General features: G+C 38.4%; 1 protein-coding gene across 1 annotated transcript in view; it reads right to left on the reverse strand.

The window, feature by feature from the left end:
* Positions 1-21,803, reverse strand: part of LOC136874851 (solute carrier family 2, facilitated glucose transporter member 8) — a 77,186-nt gene that overhangs the window by 20,015 nt on the left and 35,368 nt on the right. The window contains exon 3 of the mRNA XM_067148530.2: positions 2,449-2,592. Within this exon, the coding sequence (XP_067004631.2) occupies positions 2,449-2,592 (144 nt within the window). The remainder of the gene's footprint in view (positions 1-2,448; positions 2,593-21,803) is intronic.

The following is a 21,803-nucleotide window of genomic DNA, read 5'->3' on the forward strand; positions in this document are numbered from 1 at the left end:
TCGACTATCGTAAATTTCGAGATTAGTTTATAATCTCTTTTACCAGAGAGCACAAATATCAGCAGACTAATCGACTATCGTAAATTTCGAGATGAGATTACAATCTCTTCTACAAGAAAGTGCAAATATCGGCAGATTGGATTAGTCTAGGTCCAAGATGGCGACTGTGTAGTTAGGCCCCTCCAAATTGGCGGCGGGAGGGGCATCTGTCCATAAAGCTGGGCTCAAGATGGCGACTGTCTAGTTAGGCCCTACAAAATGGCGTCTTTGAGGAGGGAAGGGTATCTGACCGTAAAACTGGGTCCAAGATGGCGACTGTGTAGTTAGGCCCCTCAAAAATGCCGCCTGTGAGGAGGGAGGGATATCTAACCGTGAAACTGGGCCCAAGATGGTAAATGTGTAGTTAGGCTCTCCAAAATGGCGTTGGGAAGGACATCTGGACGTAAAACTATGACCTGTGTAGTTATGCCTCTCTAAAATGGTGCCGGAAAGGGCATCTACCCGTAAAAATAGGCCATGTGAGGTTAGGCCCCTCCAAGATGGAAACTGTGAGGTTACTCTTGCTCTCTCAAGCAAAATACGCTTGGAGAAGGGCATGTGGCCGTAAAAGTGAGGTTAGGCTCCTCCAAGATGGCGACTGTGAGGTTAGGCATGCTCTCGTATGCAAATTCCGCGAATTAGCATTGCACTGCTAGTATACTAGGGGTCAATGACCTCGGATCACAACCCGCACAGGTACACTACTATGGGTCAATGACCTCGTGGGAAAATGCTTGACGCAGCACTCATTGTTTTCGAACATACCTAGCCCTACTACTATTGTTATTACAGTTTTAATGGATAGCTTAGTTAATTCTTTGATATCACGTATGTCTTTGTGTCTGCCGTTGCTCTTTTTATTTTATTTCATTCATGGTTCCAAGAAATGAAGCTCTTGAATCTGATTTTCTTAGTTTTACTTTCCCACTTTTCCATAAATTTTGAGAATGCCCCTTCAAATTTACATGTGGAAATGATTGACTTACAATATGAAATGTACGATATTTGATTAAAAGTTTCCACGTTCCAGATTTCCAAGTCCTCACAGACTTATTGCCCCTATTTTGTGAGTGTTTGCGTCCACTTATATATGTGAACTTTTTCCATTAATGAAAACAAATAAATATAAATAAACACATAAATAGATATCAGCAGAGATATCGTTTTCCTGGCCACATTTTTCTTTCGTTTTACAAGTTGCTTTACGTCCCCTTAACGCAGACAGTTCTTACGGCGCCGATGGGATACGACAGGGGTAGGAATGGGAAGGGAGTCACCGTATCTTAATTAAGGTACAGCCTAGCATTTACCTGGTGGTAAAATAGTAAATCATGGAAAATCATCTTCAGGGCTGCCGACAATCGCCCTGTAACGGCAATTCATCTTGAAGAAGATCTGCAAATTTTCGGAATATTTTGAAAGTTGTTATCTCGAATACGCAGTACCATATCCCTTCTGTCAATTTGTTGTCCAGCTATTACAACAGCTACTTCACTCATAGTAGAGGCTTTATATCGGCATTGGTGTTCACCAGCAGGCATTTTATCGGCATGGATGACAATATATTAAATCTGGTGCGTTCTTCAAATTACAGTTTTGAAATGTGGAATGTAATCGACAGTGTACAATTTCTTGCAAAGACCTCAAAGAAGTATTAAAACTCATTGTGTGATAGTGCACCAAATTGAAGCTTGTATTTCAGGATCCGCAATCAAATAAATCTGCAGGAATTGGTGATCAGAAGGATACACTGATAGGATCATAGTTCAAATCCGTGTAACCACCAAGTCTATACACATAATTCGTTCAGTTACGAGTCTGACGGTAACTATATTGTCTGCTATAGTTTTCTTAATATATAGTCCTACTCTACATTCTGTCCTTCCCCTTTTAACACTTGTCAAGAACAACTTATACTCTTCTATTTCTTGCTCGCTACCTACCCTTGCCCGAATATCGTTAACTTCTTAAAAGATCAGTCCCAACCTGTTTGCTTACTCAGCCAGTTCTCCTTTCTTTTTTTCCATAAGCCTCATTGGTATTGATGGGAAATCCTAGAATTCCATTTCGTTCACCGAGTTGTTTCAAAGAAGTCCTTCGCCAGTCAAGTAGAAATGGGATTTCGCCACTTCCATAGGTCGATAGGTCTGAAGCTTGCTGAAGGCAATGGGAGAATGGATCAAAAATATATCAAGCCGAGTGGTGGCCTTACTTAAACATAGTTCCAGTGAATATTTTCGCTCTAATGGTAGATTCCCCTCCTCTTCCATATAAACTGATGTCGTGACACTCACAATCAGACCACTTACTAACCCTTATGGCCTTCCCATGATTTAAAGTCGGGGACATGAGTACAGCAACCCTCACCACGAACTATTATTACACACACATTTATTCTTCATGGCTTACCTCAAGCGCGGCTTCAGCTGCTATCTCACTATATCCAGCATGCACTAAACCCTGGAGCGTCATAAGTCCCAGGGATATCATGAAGGGCTTAAATATTGAAGCTTTCTCCGAGAAAGTCGACTCCAAAGCCTGTATCTCCCACTCCTGAAAAGAAAGAAATATTCAAAAATGAAATTGATGGCCGGGGTCTATAATGCTGGGAAGAGTAATATTGCAACTGGAGATAATATTGGTTTGTAAATTTCCACTCTTCAATGGAACACCTGCTTCACTTGTCCCGTAATTAAGGGGACGAATCAAATGAAAGTTACTAGGGCTTACATTTATAACTAATATATATGTCCAATATATGTCAGAAATATAAACATACCGATAAGCAAGTACACTTAAAGTTGCTAAGCACACTTAAAGTTGCTAGAAATATGAGTCCTTCTTTTAAAAATATCGCCTTGCACAAAGTTACAGAAAAATTAGTTACTGGTACAATAAGATTCAATCCTTCTTGCAGTTCTCTGGAGCTGTTGATTCCAGTTTGAGAAAATCTCAGTCTCATAAAATAACAAAGCAATATTTAAAACAGACCTAATGATTCGCAGTGCAATAATAGACAAATACACTCTGTATCAGCACAAATTAAAAATTTCGTCCCATTAAATGAAACTTTTAATGATTTTCACTGATGATGGAATTCAGGTTCCAAATACCAGTTATAATAATTTTTAATTTACGGTGATGAATACTGCATTTGTTTACTATTGTATCGAGTAAATCATGTCTGCTATGTCTTTCAAAGAGCTTTTTAAACAGCTGTTCATTTTTTTTATGTGAGAGCCATGCAAGGGGTTGATCCACTGAAGACTTATTGACACATGACGTGATCAGCTATAAGTGTCTAAATTCCTGAGTACCGGTACAAGCAGGACCAGAAGCAAATAGCACATTATAACGGAGATACAGAGGAGCACATTTATCCTCGACCACGTAGTTATTGCTACCCATGGGTAAAAGATTTTCTACGTCCTGTAGGTAAGCCTGCTGTTGCCAATCTGAAAGAAAGCACATGGTCTACAACAAGACATACGACAAAATACAGATAGCACTAGACTACTATATATCAACAATAAAACAATGACGGACTGCCGAATAGTGACTCCTAAGGTGTGGTCGGAATACCAAATGGAAATAGCACACTGGACCGAGTCCATTCACACCAACTCCCCACTTCAACTCGTCATGACGTACCCCGCTGGGCTGTGGCTGTTCAATTAGGAGGGAGATATTTGCTGCGTTTTATCTCCAACGTAGTCGTTCCGCGAGACACATGTTGAAATACAGGTTTGGAAGACCAACTGCAATATCTCAGACCGTAACATCGAAACCAAAATAGTAGACATCATAGTGGGGTCAGCTGCCGACTCTTTAAGGTTAGGGAGTCATCTAAATAACTTTATTTCGACGCGAAAGCTTCACATATTAGATTACTTTCCTCCAGGAACTCCAAGATTAATGTCAGAAATATGTACTGTCCCCGTCAATTTTGGCGTCTAATAAACATTTATTTACATGTCCGCAACAACCAACATAATTTATTCCATTGTATGAGAAGTGCTAAGTTTTATTTGCTAGAGAGCCATGTTAACATTCAACAAGTGGTTTGACAGGGTTTCAGTGAGTGCAAAGTATTGATTTTTCTGTCGTTCCTTTAATCGATACCATGTGGCAGTCACGTGACGGACTGGGCTTTTCAAGGTTACGCTACTTCGCGTGCCTACTGCTCACTCGCCAAGTGATTCCAGAATTATCTAGACCCAATGAAAATGTGCAGTTACGAACCAATAGTCATTAGTAGAGGGTGACACACCTCCAAGCCAGAGGCTATAAAAACCTCTGCATTTAATAAATCAATCTTTTATTCTTACTTCTGATAGCATCGAATGAACGTGAGCCCACGTTAAGTGTTGTCTTCGACAAATTAGTGCAGTCTGGTCTGGCTTGAGCATGTTCTAAAATATTTTGTGTCAGTTGCAGCTAACTTCAACCTGAAACAAGAAGAGGACCACAACTACGGGACATTGTCGCCTTACTTCAGGATGTGTTTCCTGTGATCAAGAGGAGCAGCGAATTCAACGTGGCATTTGGACTTTGCTCCCACCAAGAATTGCTAAATATGTAGGCAATTCCAACATCAAGAGGGAGAGCGAGACGGACGAGCTTCAGCATGGGAGAATGAAGAAATCTCCCGGGAATCGAGTTTAGCCTAAAAATTGAGTTCAATTTTATGTAATCTTTCTGTCCATCTATGTGGAAAGCTAAATGATCTTCTTCTCCTATCAAGTATTTCTGTTAGATTTGCATTATTTAGCGATATTTTCCAACTTTTATCTTGTCAAGTCATGGTAGACTTAGTACATGAGTGAATGTGAGTTGGGATTCTATTAGAGTAGATTATTCTAGTTTGTCATCAGAGTATATTTCCATTATTATGTCATTATTTAAAATGCGATCTAATAATAATTGACCTATCGGATAAAATCGATTTAATTAATGATATTTGACTTCACGAAACATTGTGGGACAGGATTTGGGTAACGTCTCACTTTATAAAATTATGGTTGAGTTTCATCTTTGCATTATTCGGTAATTATTTAGGATTATGTCATCTGATTATCAGATTAATTCATACATTTATGGTAGATCTAATAATCGCTGATAATAATAATAATAAAAATGTTAAGATCGGGTTAATTGAGAATTTAAAAGTCATGAGCAAGAAATAAGTGTAGATTGTTCTTGTGGAATATTTAAACGGGTGCTGCTCTATAATCGTGTAATAACCTGGAATAATGGTAGTCCTGTGGGATGTTTATTGGAATTTTGGGAGCATGTGTCATGGGTACACAGCATTCTAAGATAATTGTGGAGCACGTTTTGAGTCGCATTTTAAGTATTTAAGGATAATAATAGATTTATCGGTGCTCATCGACCACGTGCCTGATGACTTTAAATTGTAACCCATATGATGTGCGTGACGGTTATTTTCTTCCAGGTCTTCTGATTAAAAATCTTAAAATTTACTATACCGTCGTTGTAATGCAATTATAATATTCTTTAAGGTGATTACTCAAATTCCATCACAAGTCACATACTGTGTCGAGTATGTTTGATTTAATACAGGCTCATCCGTTCAATCCAATCGACTCTACTTATTATAATAATCATGAATGAATAATAATAAACCTAGGATTCGTGTGTGAATATTGTACATAAATTACGTGTATCATCTGTGGGTGGGTGGGTGGGTGGGTGGGTGGGTGGGTGGGTGGGTGGGTGGTATGAGTGCAGTTGTCAAATTTTTATGTGATATTTTTGATCTTGTGTTTTTATCTGACAACGTGTTCACCACGGTGGCTCAGATTATTTCGGCGTTGCCTTTGTTGGATCATTTCTTTAATTGTGCTTATTGAATTTATGTGAAATTTAATGATAGGGTTAATTTTACAATAAAGTAAATTTAAAAGTGAATAAGGTCATATAGTTTCAACGGCAAAATCAAGGATTCATTTTGTGAAAATTTTGTGTAAAATCGAGTGACGACATGTATAATTTTCACTTCAGTCGTTTAATAATTTTCAAGTGAGAAATTCAAGTTCTAAATCTTAATATTAATTATAAAGCCATGTAATAATGCAGTGAACATTAATTGAGCAAATCAATTATTTTCAAGAATCTAAACCACTTAATTAATTAATTTTACAGTGTCAGAGAATTATCAAAGATATTATCGTCGATTAAGAAAGTACAAATAATGTTAATTGTATAAATATGGTAAAGTTACGATAGGAAAAGGATACCATGGACATCCGCCACGTGATTTATTGGGGATTTGTGAATTTCAGTTTGTTAAAGACAAATTACGTGAGGTTAAGCTTTCAAATGATGTGAAATAATGGTTGACTTAGGATAAGGTTCATCCTCCGTTGCTCTCAATTTTTAAGCCAATGGATGGCAAATATTTGGCTTTATCTCTATTCTCCACAGTAATCCATTGTCAACATGGAGGAAGAGCTGAATAGTTTAATTTTTATAAATTCAGTCAACAATATTAACTCCGTGAGATTTATATTTAACAACATCAAGAATAATTTATTATTATGATGCTTTGAGTTGATGCTTATTGGAATAAATGTCAAGCCTGTGTTTTAAATTTGTTCTTTTCTTCATTGTCGTCAACCTTGTTCCTTTAAATGCCGTTAACGAACGATCTACTCGGGATTACTCGTGCATTGGCTGAGCTTGACCGGGAAATAGGGGGCAGTAGGTACATACATAAATACATACATACATACATACATACATACATACATACATACATACATACATACATACATACATACATACATACATACATACATACATACATACATAATCATTATAGACCGTTATGCCTTTCAGCGTTCAGTCTGTAAATTCACTAAACGTCGCCACAATCCTCTATTTGCAACTAGTGCTGTGGCCTCATGTAGTTCTATACCTCTTATCTTTAAGCCATTAGAAACTGAGTCTAACCATCGCCGTCTTGTTCTTCCTCTACTTCTCTTACCCCCAGCCTTTGCCTGGTGTGAGAATGGGAAACCACAGAAAACCATCTTCAGTGCTGCCCATGCCTTGCATAGACTCGCAGAAACAGTTAGGGCCGAGTTTCCTGCTGTAAATACTCCCATTTCAACAATGAATAAAGTTTTATGTAAGGCTTCATCATGAATAGCCATCTATCGAGAGAAACTCCCTTCTATTCCCCTTCCACCACAGCCAATCATCACCCGCTGGGGTTCCTGGATGGAAGCTGTCCTGTATTATGCAGAACATCTAGAGGAAATCATGACTGTGATAGACAATTTGCCTTTAACGGACAACTCTGCATATCACCGTATGTTCAGGCAAATTTTTCATTTCTTTCAGTCACCATTACAAAAATGGAGGAAAAAGGAAACAGTCTCAAACAGCAATTTTCGGTAATTGAGGAAGCTGAGAACAACATACAAAGTGCTAGGGGCAAGGTAGGGGATAAAATAAGAGACAAGTGGTCTAGTGTACTGCAGAAGAACCCAGGTTATTCAGTGCTGAAAAGGGTACATCAGGTAATGGATGGGGAAAAGGTAGACTTACCAAGTGAAATTGAATGGAAAAATGTAGGTAAATTTTCCTATGCCCCTTTTTTTCTGCTTTCAAAATGATTTTAACGGACAAAAGACACAGCCTGGCTGTGGAAAATTTGGAAATTATTGTTATGTACTGTAAAGCAAACTACGAATGAACGTACTGTAGGAATGTTCCTCACAAATAAATAAACACATACTCCATTCGCGTTTACACCGTTGTTGGATGCCTAGAGTGCTGTAATTGTGTACAGTGACTTTAGTATTAAGGTTTTAGATCAGTACTGACTATGATATATCATATAATCCATAACTTTTTTTGACACATGATTTTTGTATAGTTTTTGATAAATGTCTTTTATACTGTCTTAATTTTGCAGTTATTTCGGTTAAGAATAGGGATACCACGTTTGTTAAAGTAAAAAAGCATCACGTTCAATCAATCAATATCAATCAATCAATACTGATCTGCATTTAGGGCAGTCGCCCAGGTGGCAGATTCCCTATCTGTTGCTTTCCTAGCCTTTTCCGAAATGATTTCAAAGAAATTGGAAATTTATTGAACATCTCCCTTGGTAAGTTATTCCAATCCCTAACTCCCCTTCCTATAAATGAATATTTGCCCCAGTTTGTCCTCTTGAATTCCAACTTTATCTTCATATTGTGATCTTTCCTACTTTTATAGACGCCATTCAAACCTATTCGTCTACTAATGTCATTCTACGCCATCTCTCCGCTGACAGCTCGGAACATACCACTTAGTCGAGCAGCTCTTCTTCTTTCTCTCAATTCTTCCCAACCCAAACATTGCAACATTTTTGTAACGCTACTCTTTTGTCGGAAATCACCCAGAACAAATCGAGCTGCTTTTCTTTGGATTTTTTCCAGTTCTTGAATCAGGTAATCCTGGTGAGGGTCACATACACTCGAACCATACTCTAGTTGGGGTCTTACCAGAGACTTATATGCCCTCTCCTTTACATCCTTACTACAACCCCTAAACACCCTCATAACCATGTGCAGAGATCGGTACCCTTTATTTACAATCCCATTTATGTGATTACCCCAGTGAAGATCTTTCCTTATATTAACACCTAGATACTTACAATGATCCCCAAAAGGAACTTTCACCCCATCAACGCAGTAATTAAAACTGAGAAGACTTTTCCTATTTGTAAAACTCACAACCTGACTTTTAGCCCCGTTTATCAACATACCATTGCCTGCTGTCCATCTCACAATATTTTCGAGGTCACGTTGCAGTTGCTCACAATATTGTAACTTATTTATCACTCTATAGAGAATAACATCATCCGCAAAAAGCCTTACCTCCGATTCCACTCCTTTACTCATATCATTTATATATATAAGAAAACATAAAGGTCCGATAACACTGCCCTGAGGAACTCCCCTCTCAACTATTACAGGGTCAGACAAAGCTTCACCTACTCTAACTCTCTGAGATCTATTTTCTAGAAATATAGCAACCCATTCAGTCACTCTTTTGTCTAGTCCAATTGCACTCATTTTTGCCAGTAGTCTCCCATGATCCACCCTATCAAATGCTTTAGACATGTCAATCGCGATACAGTCCATTTGACCTCCAGAATCCAAGATATCTGCTATATCTTGCTGGAATCCTACAATTTGAGCTTCAGTGGAATAACCTTTCCTAAAACCGAATTGCCTTCTATCGAACCAGTTATTAATTTCACAAACATGTCTAATATAATCAGAAAGAATGCCTTCCCAAAGCTTACATACAATGCATGTCAAACTTACTGGCCTGTAATTTTCAACTTTATGTCTATCACCCTTTCCTTTATACACAGGGGCTACTATAGCAACTCTCCATTCATCTGGTATAGCTCCTTCAGCCAAACAATAATCAAATAAGTACTTCAGATATGGTACTATATCCCAACCCATTGTCTTTAGTATATCCACAGAAATCTGATCAATTCCAGCCGCTTTTCTAGTTTTTAACTTTTGTATCTTATTGTAAATGTCATTGTTATCATACGTAAATTTTATTACTTCTTTGGCCTTAGTCTCTTCCTCTATCTCGACATTATCCTTGTAACCAACAATCTTTACATACTGCTGACTGAATACTTCTGCCTTTTGAAGATCCTCACATACACACTCCCCTTGTTCATTAATTATTCCAGAAATGTCCTTCTTGGAACCTGTTTCTGCCTTAAAATACCTGTACATACCCTTCCATTTTTCACTAAAATTTGTATGACTGCCAATTATGCTTGCCATCATGTTATCCTTAGCTGCCTTCTTTGCTAGATTCAATTTTCTAGTAAGTTCCTTCAATTTCTCCTTACTTCCACAGCCATTTCTAACTCTATTTCTTTCCAGTCTGCACCTCCTTCTTAGTCTCTTTATTTCTCTATTATAATAAGGTGGGTCTTTACCATTCCTTACCACCCTTAAAGGTACAAACCTGTTTTCGCATTCCTCAACAATTTCTTTAAACTCATCCCAGAGTCTGTTTACATTTTTATTTACCGTTTTCCACCGATCATAGTTACTTTTTAGAAACTGCCTCATACCTGCTTTATCAGCCATATGGTACTGCCTAACAGTCCTACTTTTAAGACCTTCCTTTCTATCACATTTATTTTTAACTACCACAAAAACAGCTTCATGATCACTAATACCATCTATTACTTCAGTTTCCCTATAGAGCTCATCTGGTTTTATCAGCACCACATCCAAAATATTTTTCCCTCTGGTTGGTTCCATCACTTTCTGAATCAGCTGTCCTTCCCATATTAACTTATTTGCCATTTGTTGGTCATGCTTCCTGTCGTTCGCATTTCCTTCCCAATTGACATCTGGCAAATTCAGATCTCCCGCTACAATCACATTTCTTTCCATGTCGTTTCCCACATAGCTGACTATCCTATCAAATAATTCCGAATCCGCATCAGTGCTACCCTTTCCCGATCTGTACACTCCAAATATATCAAGTTGCCTATTATCTTTAGAAATGAGCCTTACACCTAGAATTTCATGTGTCTCATCTTTAACTTTTTCGTAGCTTACAAATTCTTCTTTCACCAGAATGAAAACTCCCCCTCCCACCTTTCCTATCCTATCTCTACGATACACACTCCAGTGCCGTGAGAAAATTTCTGCATCCATTATATCATTTCTCAGCCATGATTCAACTCCTATTACAATATCTGGTAAATATATATCTATTAAATTACTTAATTCTATTCCTTTCTTTACAATACTTCTACAGTTCAACACTAACAATTTTATGTCATCCCTACTTGATTTCCAGTTCCCTGTTCCCTTATCACCGCTCCCTAGGCCATCCCGTTTCCCTGAATGTACCTCCCTATTACCCTTCCAAACAAATTTCCTAACTTATACGTACCACTGCGGTTTAAATGAAGGCCATCCGAGCGCAGATCCCTTTCTCCTACCCACCCATTAGGATCTAGAAATTTCACTCCCAGTTTCCCACATACCCACTCCATAGTCTCATTTAAATCCCCAATCACCCTCCAGTCAGTATCCCTACTACACAGTATTCCACTAATAACAATCTCCGCTTTCTTAAACTTCACCCGTGCTGCATTTACCAGATCTCACACATCTCCAACTATGTTGGTACTTATATCAGCTTGCCTTACGTTGTTGGTACCAACGTGAAACACTACCACCTTCTCCTTCCCCTCCTCCCTCTCTTCTACTTTCCTCAACATCTGCCTCAACCTAATTCCTGGATAACATTCTACCCTGGTTCCCTTTCCTCCACACACTTTCCCCACGTGTCTAACGATGGAATCCCCGATGACCAGAGCCTCAACCCTACCCACCTCATTTGATCCCCTCCCCTCCTGGTCAGCCCTATCTTTCCTGATAGCTGCAGAAGCTACTTCCTCCTCCCTTTTCTCCTTCCCATGACCCCGTTCCACCTGTCTTTTCCTATCCTCTGCTCTACATTTCCCTTTCCTACCTTTTCCCTTCCTCCTACTTCCACGCATCTCAGCAACAGTTCCCTGTCCCTCATCTTCCCTCTGTTGTTCTACCTGGAGTGACTCGTACCGATTTCGCACAGACACCTGTCCTGAATTCTGATCCTGAATAGAGCCCTTGGCCTGCAATCTCCTTCCCCTTAGAACATTAGACCACCTGTCTTCTACAACTCCTCCCTTTTCTTCCCCTCCCTCTTGTACACCTACTGTAACCTGTACATTGTTTGAGGGAGTCCTATCTTCCTTCCCGTCTTCTGTGAGAATCCTAATTATCTCCCTCAAACTTTCCAACTCCTCCCTCATACCCCTCAATGCCTCACCACACCCACAATAAGTACACTCGCGCTCCTTAGCCATTCTTTACGGGGGGGAAAATTGTAAATTAAAAAAATAAAATAACTTATTTGCAAAAAAATAAATGAACGGAGGGATATATTGTCTGGGATAGTACACAACAATAAGGTAATTAATATACGACTACACTACAATACTACTTAGTCGTGCTCTATTATTATTTTTTTTTATCCTACAACCCCTAACAGGATAAAAGCTGCTGTTAATTACTGAATATCGAAAGTAATACACAAGAACTACACAATTCCAAACTGCAATTAAGTCTATCCTAATTTCAACAATATTTTAGTAAGAGTTTCTACGGATACCTCTACCACACCAGTACTACACAAATATTTTACAATAATAAAATAAGCACACTAAATTCTAATAGGATATTACTCGTATACTACTGTACAGTACACTACAGTAATTTTTAAACTACTTTCAGATGTATCCTAATTACGATACCGGTGTACCGTACCGTATGTCACTACTAAGCACAACAGAAATGAAATTTGCAAGAACTACTGTACTCAAAGATTACCAACGAAGCTAAATGCTTAGACAAATTATTATTAGTATTACAGTCTAATAGATATACACGAAAGATAACACACGAATATAGCACGCAAGATACGGCACTATCTAAATGTACTGTATCTATACTACAATGTATCTACGCTACACTACACTGCGTTTGGTTAAATGCTGAAGTATCAAAAGGATTGGCGTACACGAAGAAAAACACGAATATAACTGGCAAGATACTATCTAATATATTATACCTTATCTTCACTACAATTCTACTGAAATGTGGTTATGTGATTATTACAGCTGGTGGATTACTATTATTTTCCCTACTCCACGGGACGGAGAAAAAAAAAGTGTCCTTAATTAGGCCTACTGAAAAATACGAGGTTGTCTACAATAATTTCTCAAATATTACAGATATTACAAATATTACAGTTTAAGTGTATATTGTAATATTTTAAAGTCTATTTCCTGCACCGAGCTCGATAGCTGCAGTCGCTTAAGTACGACCAGTATCCAGTAATCGGGAGATAGTGGGTTCGAGCCCCACTGTCGGCAGCCCATTTTCACGCCAGGCAAATGCTGGGGCTGTACCTTAATTAAGGCCCCGGCCGCTTCCTTCCACTTCCTAGGCCTCTCCTATCCCATCGTCGCCATAAGATCTATCTGTGTCAGTGCGACGTAAAGCAAATAGCATCTATTTCCTGCCTATCCACACATTTTTAGAACATATTTTAAGTGCCTATTTTCTCTTTTAAAAGCCTATTTACTTGTTGTAAAAGCCTATTTTAGGCGCCTAAAACTAATTTTAAAGCCTAAAATCCCAGGTCTAGTTATAATATAGGCTAAGCGCGGATCATCACGCAAAACCCGGAAGACTGAGTGACCGTGTGAGAGAAGCACAAAGGTTCCTCATACTTTTAAAGTTTTGACCTGAACTACTTTCTTTCTCAAGCGAACGGGGTTCATGGCGTCCTTCGTGACAGATCGTTAGTTTGAGATGTACTTTCTGGCGTATTTCACATCAAAATAACCGCGCGAACATCATAGGTTACAATTTTTCCACTTCGATCACATTAACTATTTAAAAATCGACGTGAATCCCTAGTTATATGTCTTCTAGCGGAGGCACACCATGATAACTTCATCACAAGTTACGTGCTCGAAGCTATGACCCCAACGTACTGTACGTTGCACTTACTGAAATAAATCAAACCATCTTATTAATTAACCTTCCTGGGTGGTGTCAAAATTCGCATAATTATAAGGGAATCTTCAGATCTCATAGTTACTATTAACTATTTCCTGTAATTGAAAATGTACTAAATAGACTAGGCCTGTGTCATTAGACAATGGAATATCGAAATGTTCGGATTGGATAATACTCGAGATTTCTTAGATAGTTAATGCCCCCAAAGGATAGTCGATATGTTTTTCTCCCTCAAAAAATTGTGTTTCTCTGTCATCTTTACTACGCCGTGATTTTGTGAAAATTCCCTTTACATGTTTTTAGCTTATCTACCTCACAGATACGAAACTCCTTATCAGGAACAACAGCAAACAAACGGTGTCTTCGAGTGTTTTCGCTGGATTACTGAGTGGTCTTGTACTTTGTTCTGTGTTGAAAGTCATTCTCTTTTTTTTTTTTTTTTTTTTTTTTTTTGCTAGTTGCTTTACGTCGCGCCGACACAGATAGGTCTTATGGCGACGATGGGACAGGGAAGGTCTAGGAGTGGGAAGGAAGCGGCCGTGGCCTTAATTAAGGTACAGCCCCAGCATTTGCCTGGTGTGAAAATGGGAAACCACGGAAAACCATTTTCAGGGCTGCCGACAGTGGGGTTCGAACCTACTATCTCCCGAATACTGGATACTGGCCGCACTTAAGCGACTGCAGCTACCGAGCTCGGTAAAAGTCATTCTCATTCAGATTATTGTATATGAAATATATGGAAACATTAATTCAATTATAATTCCCCTATTTAGGATATGGGTGCAGTATCTATCCCGGATTTCAGTAATGAAAAAGACATAGTGAAACACTTTTTATATTACAGGATAGTTTCCATTTCCTTGAACCAAGTAAGATACTGTCATACTGGCAGTACGCACGTGCCAAACACAATGAGTTTTAAGATATAATATCATGGAGGTAAATGCATGTTACCAATAGAATGGACCGTGTTATATGACAACAATAGCTACCCTCCTCGCCTTCGCTCGCGTATGTTCGGGAATTGTTTATAAGTAGCAGGACTGAGCGGGTAAAGAGTAAGGACCATTGTACCAGAACATAAGTCTCTGATCGTGAACGAGGGTATGGGGTGATGCAATAGCTCTGCCATCCCGAGGTACTGTTGTGAGATCAGAAGAATGCAAGGATGAGGAATGTATAGTTGTGCCCACGAGAGTTGAAATCTGACATTTGAGCGGCGAAAGCAGTAACTACGAAGTACGCTCCGTTGTCATAGTTACCTCAGTCTGCAGCATATCACCCTTTCATACAGACTGCATATTTAATCAACTATGTTGGCCTAATGCAACTCAATAAACTTTGAGCCGTTCCTAAGCTCGTGCTAATAATTCTGGTCTGCAAGACTGAACACGTCATTGAAGATAAATATAAGATTTCATATTCACTAAACTGACAATAACTTCAACAAATACACATGTTAAATAGAGAATGTAACTGTACAACGAGACACTGATTAACTAAAAAAATAAACTAACAACGAAAATAATATTCAGGAAACAAGCACTTAAATTATTACATAAACCAGCAACAACTAACATAGCTAACACAGTACTACACCGAATAATATCACAAAAGTGACTGAGAGCAATATAACCCACGTGGCGAAAGCATAGTAGCATCTCTGTTATCGTTGCCATAGCAACAGACCATTTTCGAGCAGCGTTAATCAACTTTTTCTCGCCGGTGGTGCTAAACGTCGGACTTCAACTCTCGTGGGCCCAACTATAGCTGCGAGCACAAACTTCTTGTTCTATCCAAACAGATCGACTCTTATTCGCTACACGAAAGCATTGGGTGATATGAATAAAAATGAGATGTAACTCGGAGACAAGTCTCGAAGGAGGATTGAGACGGAAGTCACTTGCGAGACAGAACTCGTCATGTATATGAATAAAGTTTGTTTCTCGCTAACGAGACTTGTCTCCTTCCGCTTGAGATTAGTCTCGCACACTGGCTCTGGTATCTGTCACCTGACACCGTAGCTGTATAAACAGACACAACCTAATAAGAAAAATATTTTAAGTGCCCCATGCTCTGCCTACGTCCTTTAAATTTCTTCTGATTTAGTTTACTTCAAAACGATGGTGATGGAGGAAGAAAGTGCGGAGTTTCAGGCTCGTTTTATCGATATTGTACAAGAGTATGGCGAAGTGATCTTCTCAAAATCTCAACTTCCCGAAACGCGCAGAAGGAAAGTCACCGCAATAGGTCGCATACGTGACCGTTGCCGTGATCTCTTAAATATCGAGTTGACGGAGGCTCAAATTTCAAAAAAGTAAGAAACATGAAAAGCAGATTGAAAACAAAAACGGATCTTCAAAAAATGGGCAATAAGCCTATTGTGCTCAGGGATTGGGAGAAAAAGCTCCTAAACATGATGCAGGAGGATACAAACCCGACTATTGCCAAAATACCAGGTAAGAATGAAGAACTTTAGAATTATAAGTCATGACTGCACATTTACTAGTAGTTAAATTACATTTATTTCAAAATTATATCTGTCTTGTTATATTTCAGGAGCGGATGCTGCGGGATACGGCGCATCGACAAGTGATGTTATGTCTCCCGACCTTCCTTTGGAGGACGTTCCCACTGAGGATCTTCCGTCGCCGCATAACTCAGCTGATGTCACACGTAGAGGACCATCTAGACCTAAAAAGAGAAAACTAGAAGAATTCGAAACTGATCTGACGAGTGACTTAACAATCGGAGAGCTACAAAGAGTGGTTTTGTTGAAACAGATGAAAGTGTTAGATTTACAAGCGAAAAAGATTGAAAAGCGACAGTGTGGTCTCGAAAAAACAGAAGAACTTATTTCAGTGCAAAAACAGGTTTTACAATTGCAAATGGAAAATCTTTTACATGAAAGGGAGAAAAGAGCAGAACAAACAAGTACAACCGAAATGGAACACCCACCGATATTTTTTCATTTAGAATAGTTCTTGACAGCCATTTTTTCTTGTTCAGTTGTATTTCACTTGGGAGCCTTTTCTGCAAACTATACCTTTCGTACTTATCAATATTCAATAATCACTACAGTTATTATTTCAATTCTTTCTAGGTTTACATAAACGTAGTGGCTCGTACCTTTGGTATACTTGCACCTTAGCGTGATAACGACTAATTTTAGGTTTCGTTTCTTGTAAATTTCCTTCAAGATATTTTGTAAGAAGTTACAGTGTATTTATCATCATATTTAGGATCCACATTCATATGCATGATTTTCTGCGGTCATTGACAATCACTCAAACTCTTGTTAGCACACACTTCGTACTTCATTCTTCACGATTATGAAGAGTTTATTGACCATACCTGTGCATAGCTAGGGATGTTTCTGCCTATAATGTACTTTTTTTGTTACAATTTGTTTTACGTCGCACCGACACAGATACGTCTTATGGCGACGATGGAATAGGCTTAGGAGTGGGATGAAAGCGGCCGTGACCTTAATTAAGGTACAGTCCCAGCATTTGCCTGTTGTGGAAATGGGAAACCACGGAAAACGATATTCGGGGCTGCCGATAGTGGGGCTTGAACCCACTACCTCCCGGATGCAAGCTCACTGCCTCGCGTCCCTAACCGCACGGCCAACTCACCCGGTATATAATATACTACCAATACCTATATGCTGTTGCATAAACTGTCTAAATTGCAAACTTTCAAAACTTAGAAACAAAATGCTATCCATATTCATAAACGAATATGAACTAACAAGGGAGTTGTTTGATTTGTGACCGGATCAATTGCAATGAAACTTAGTAACATGATGAGTTAAGACATCCGGAACTTAATGGTGATAGCCGTGAAATAGTATTTTCGTACCGGTATTTATTGACAGTAAATTTTTGCTCCAGTTTTAAATGGAACGTGGTGTGTAGATGGCAGCGAATTCAATGAAACATGGTAGGATGATCAATTAAGACATCAGAACATCACTGCATGCCTGCCGTTGTTATATAGGTTACCCGCAGTGTGAAAAAATGAATGACTCTACAAGAATCCGAAAGTTTACTCGTCTTTGAAAATAAAAGGCTATTTATAGCATGTACGTTTATATACAGATGACTAAGATTTCATATTACATATTTTAGCTTCAATTGTAAACGATAAAGTTGTACAAAAAGCCTAATATTTTTATACTGTGCATGTTAGTAAAATCGGCTTAACGAGAAAGAAATTCTGTTCATGTTCTCAAAATCTAATTTTCAGTCTAAAGCGCACTGTTTAATGTAACTTTAAAATAGAACTATCAGTGAATTTCTACAGTGCATACGCGAAATCAATACAGCTGCAAACCATCCAGCTGTTCTATAGCAATTAATTATAACAATGTCGTTGATTTTATGACAAAGTGAATATCAGCAATAAATTTAAGACAGGTGGATTGACTATTCATCGACGTTTCATCGAAATCTGTCTGATCCAAACCAAATGCTTCCCTTGTAGTATTCGGCGCAAGTGAGATTTCGGTGCGATGGTTGAGAAAGAGCAGCACTCATAGAGTCAGCAAATCACTGGCCGAATAATGTCATTATGCGAATTTGTTAAATATTGTGAAACTAGTTGCAGCATATTTTTCTCAAGGGCACGAGCCGCCGGTTGAAACTTTTAAATAAACATATAAACAGTGCAATCGAAAAAGGCATGGGCAGGGGATTTTACGGCACTTAAAGCCGATAGCTTGCACCAGGACCAAGGATACACATTCGTTCAATACCATTGACCAACATGTGATAGAGTGATAATTTTCAGACTTAAAAAATATCCTTCCAGATATCAAAATGTGAATAATAATAATAATAATAATAATAATAATAATAATAATAATAATAATAATAATAATAATAATAATAATAATAATAATAATTTCGTGTGGCTATTTCTAGCCTGGTACAGTCTTTGTAAGGCAGACCATCCGCCGAGGATGGGTATCATCTGCCATGTTATTGTAGTGGAGGATGGTGTTGTGTGTGAGATTCAGGATTGTTGGGGATTTAAAGTTAAAATCTCTGACCCGATCGCGAATCGAACCCCGGGCCCCATGAACTGAAGAGTACTACGCTGACCATTCAGCTAAGGAGCAGGAAAAAGTGAATAATGAAAGCCTTGAAGAATTGTTTGTCATATTTTAAACATAAACATGTTTTGTTTAGGCGTTTTCCATGATTGTGAATTAATTATTTATAAAGTGTTAGTCGTATTTTGTGAACAGAAAAAATGTCAACGTACAGAAAAAATCACAAATGCGGAATAGATTAAGATTAATTTAATAATTCATTACTAAAATCATTTTCAGAATTGTATGTTGCACGGTTTTGCATATTTCTCGTGTGATTTTGAAGATTTTAGACTTTATAATGCATGTAAATCCTATCGCTAATGGCTATCATCACTATCATCTTTATCATTATTGTTATATGAATAAAAATTAAATTTGCACTCCCCTACAAACCATGAATTACTCGTGCAATGGCATTTCTTCTTTCCTGTCCCCTCTCCCGCACAAGTGCGTCCCGGAACACCCCAGCTACGGCTGCTTCTCCCTCCTCCTCGTTCTGCACTTCGTCGTCAGGTACTTGAAAATCCTCATCTTGAAGATGTTTAGCCACGTTATGTAATATAATACAGCAGATGACAACTGAAGGCACTTTTGCTACTGGTAGTCTTATTTTATTTTGAAGGATTGGGAAACGTTGCTTCAGCTGCCCGAAGCACTTTTCTATTATAACACGTTCCTTTGTAATGCATTTATTATACGCTCTTTGTTCTGGACTGTTAACATTCTGAAAAGGTGTCATGAGCCATGGTGCTATGCCATATCCTTCGTCACCCAGAATAAGTGCATTTGCTTGATTGCCAGTCATTGCACATGCAGTGGAATTCCTCCATATTCTTGCATCGTGTACAGATCCTGGCCAGGCGGCGTCTACACTTGTGAATTATTCTCTAGAATTGCACGTAGCTTGCACATTTATACTGGGAAGCCCCTTTCTGTTAATATATTCATCTCCATGTATGTGTGGTTTTTTGATTAGCACATGGGTGCAGTCAACTGCTCCTATAGCATTAGGAAATGCATATCTTTCTTGCCACTGAATCTTTGCATTTTCTAATGCTTGAATAGTCATGGGAAATTTTATCCAGGTTTCTGCATGTGACCTAATTGTTCTAACTACCTGCCAGAACGTCAAGGAAACTGTACTCTGGTCGACACCAATATCTTCAGCCACACCACTTTGAAACCCGGGGTCACCTAGGTAACGCAAAACAATTTTCATTTTCTCCTCATTTGTAAGAGCTCCACCTCTTGTCTCGTGTATTGGCTCCATAAAATGTTGTGCTAACTATTCCACATTTTCTTTCCGGAAACGGTAGAGATCTTTATAATCATGTTCTAGAGAATCTCTTCGTACTTTATAAATTTTTCTTCTCCGTTGTAAAACCATCATAAACTCCGCCATCACGTTTTCAGTCTGATCACTATCGCCTTGAGTCACCTACTGGGCTGGCTCAAGAAATTCTGAGACCAGTCTCCATTCAGAGAGACTAAGCTCCAGTTTATTCATATACATTTGGAGACATGTCTCCGAGAGAATCCGCTAACGAGTTGTGTCTCAAGGAGCAAAGGTCACTGCTGAGACATCGCTTTTTTATTCATATACATTTGAGACATGTCTTAATATTTACGAGACAAGAGTAACGTCTCCGGTTTATTCATATCACCCAAGGTCACTGCTGAGACATCGCTTTTTTATTCATATACATTTGAGACATGTCTTAATATTTACGAGACAAGAGTAACGTCTCCGGTTTATTCATATCACCCATTGACTCGCACTTTGTAGAGTTCAGTGTCTCGCATGATCAGATATGTGAACACTTAGATGAATTATGGACGAATCCTCCTGGTGTTTCTCTAGGATGATTCATATGTGAAGTGATGATTGATATATTGAAAATGAAGGTTAAATATTGCCATAGGAAATCAGAGTAGGGTTATATAGGATTTAAGAATAAACCGAAGACATGTTAAGAATAGATATGAAGATAATGATCCAATGAAGTGAATAACTGAGAATGAAATCATTTTAAGCGTCAAGATAAGTTATATATGAGGGTTATTGGAAGGAAATGGAAGAGATATGATATGATATGATATGATATGATATGATATGATATGATATGATATGATATGATATGATATGATATGATATGATATGATATGATATGATATGATATGATATGATATGATATGATATGATATGATATGATATGATATGATATGATATGATATGATATGATATGATATGATATGATATGATATGATATGATATGATATGATATGATATGATATGATATGATATGATATGATATGATATGATATGATATGATATGATATGATATGATATGATATGATATGATATGATATGATATGATATGATATGATATGATATGATATGATATGATATGATATGATATGATATGATATGATGATGCGGTGTCTTTGCTGGTGGGACCTACTGTTTACAGTGCACTATGTCTTCTGGTATGGGCTAGAGCAATTTTGTTACTTTCATTGATCTGTCTCAGATTTATCCTTGGCTTTGACAAAATAGAAGTGACTGAGGTATGAGTGATGCTAGTAACGCCATTCCTTCTGCAGCCAGTCCCTGCTATGAATGGTGTGAAAATATTGCTCATAGGGTCAGTTGGTGCATGCATTTCAGTGGGCTTGGCAGACTGATATGTAATAGCAACTTCTGGCTTGGTGAGGAAAGCAACGGGAAACTACCTCACTCCTCATTTCCCTAGTACGACCCTTCAGTGATGCCTAGGCCATCTATGACAGCTGATGGCGGAACTGTTGAGGATCCAGCCAGCCTTCGGGCTGAGGACTAAACATACATACATGATGATACGATATGATATGATGATGTGATGTGATGTGATGTGATGTGATGTGATGTGATGTGATGTGATGTGATGTGATGTGATGTGATGTGATGTGATGTGATGTGATGTGATGTGATGTGATGTGATGTGATGTGATGTGATGTAATGTGATATGATATGATA

This window comes from Anabrus simplex, chromosome 5 (assembly GCF_040414725.1).
Source record: "Anabrus simplex isolate iqAnaSimp1 chromosome 5, ASM4041472v1, whole genome shotgun sequence".
In the NCBI taxonomy this organism is placed as follows: Eukaryota; Metazoa; Arthropoda; class Insecta; order Orthoptera; family Tettigoniidae; genus Anabrus; species Anabrus simplex.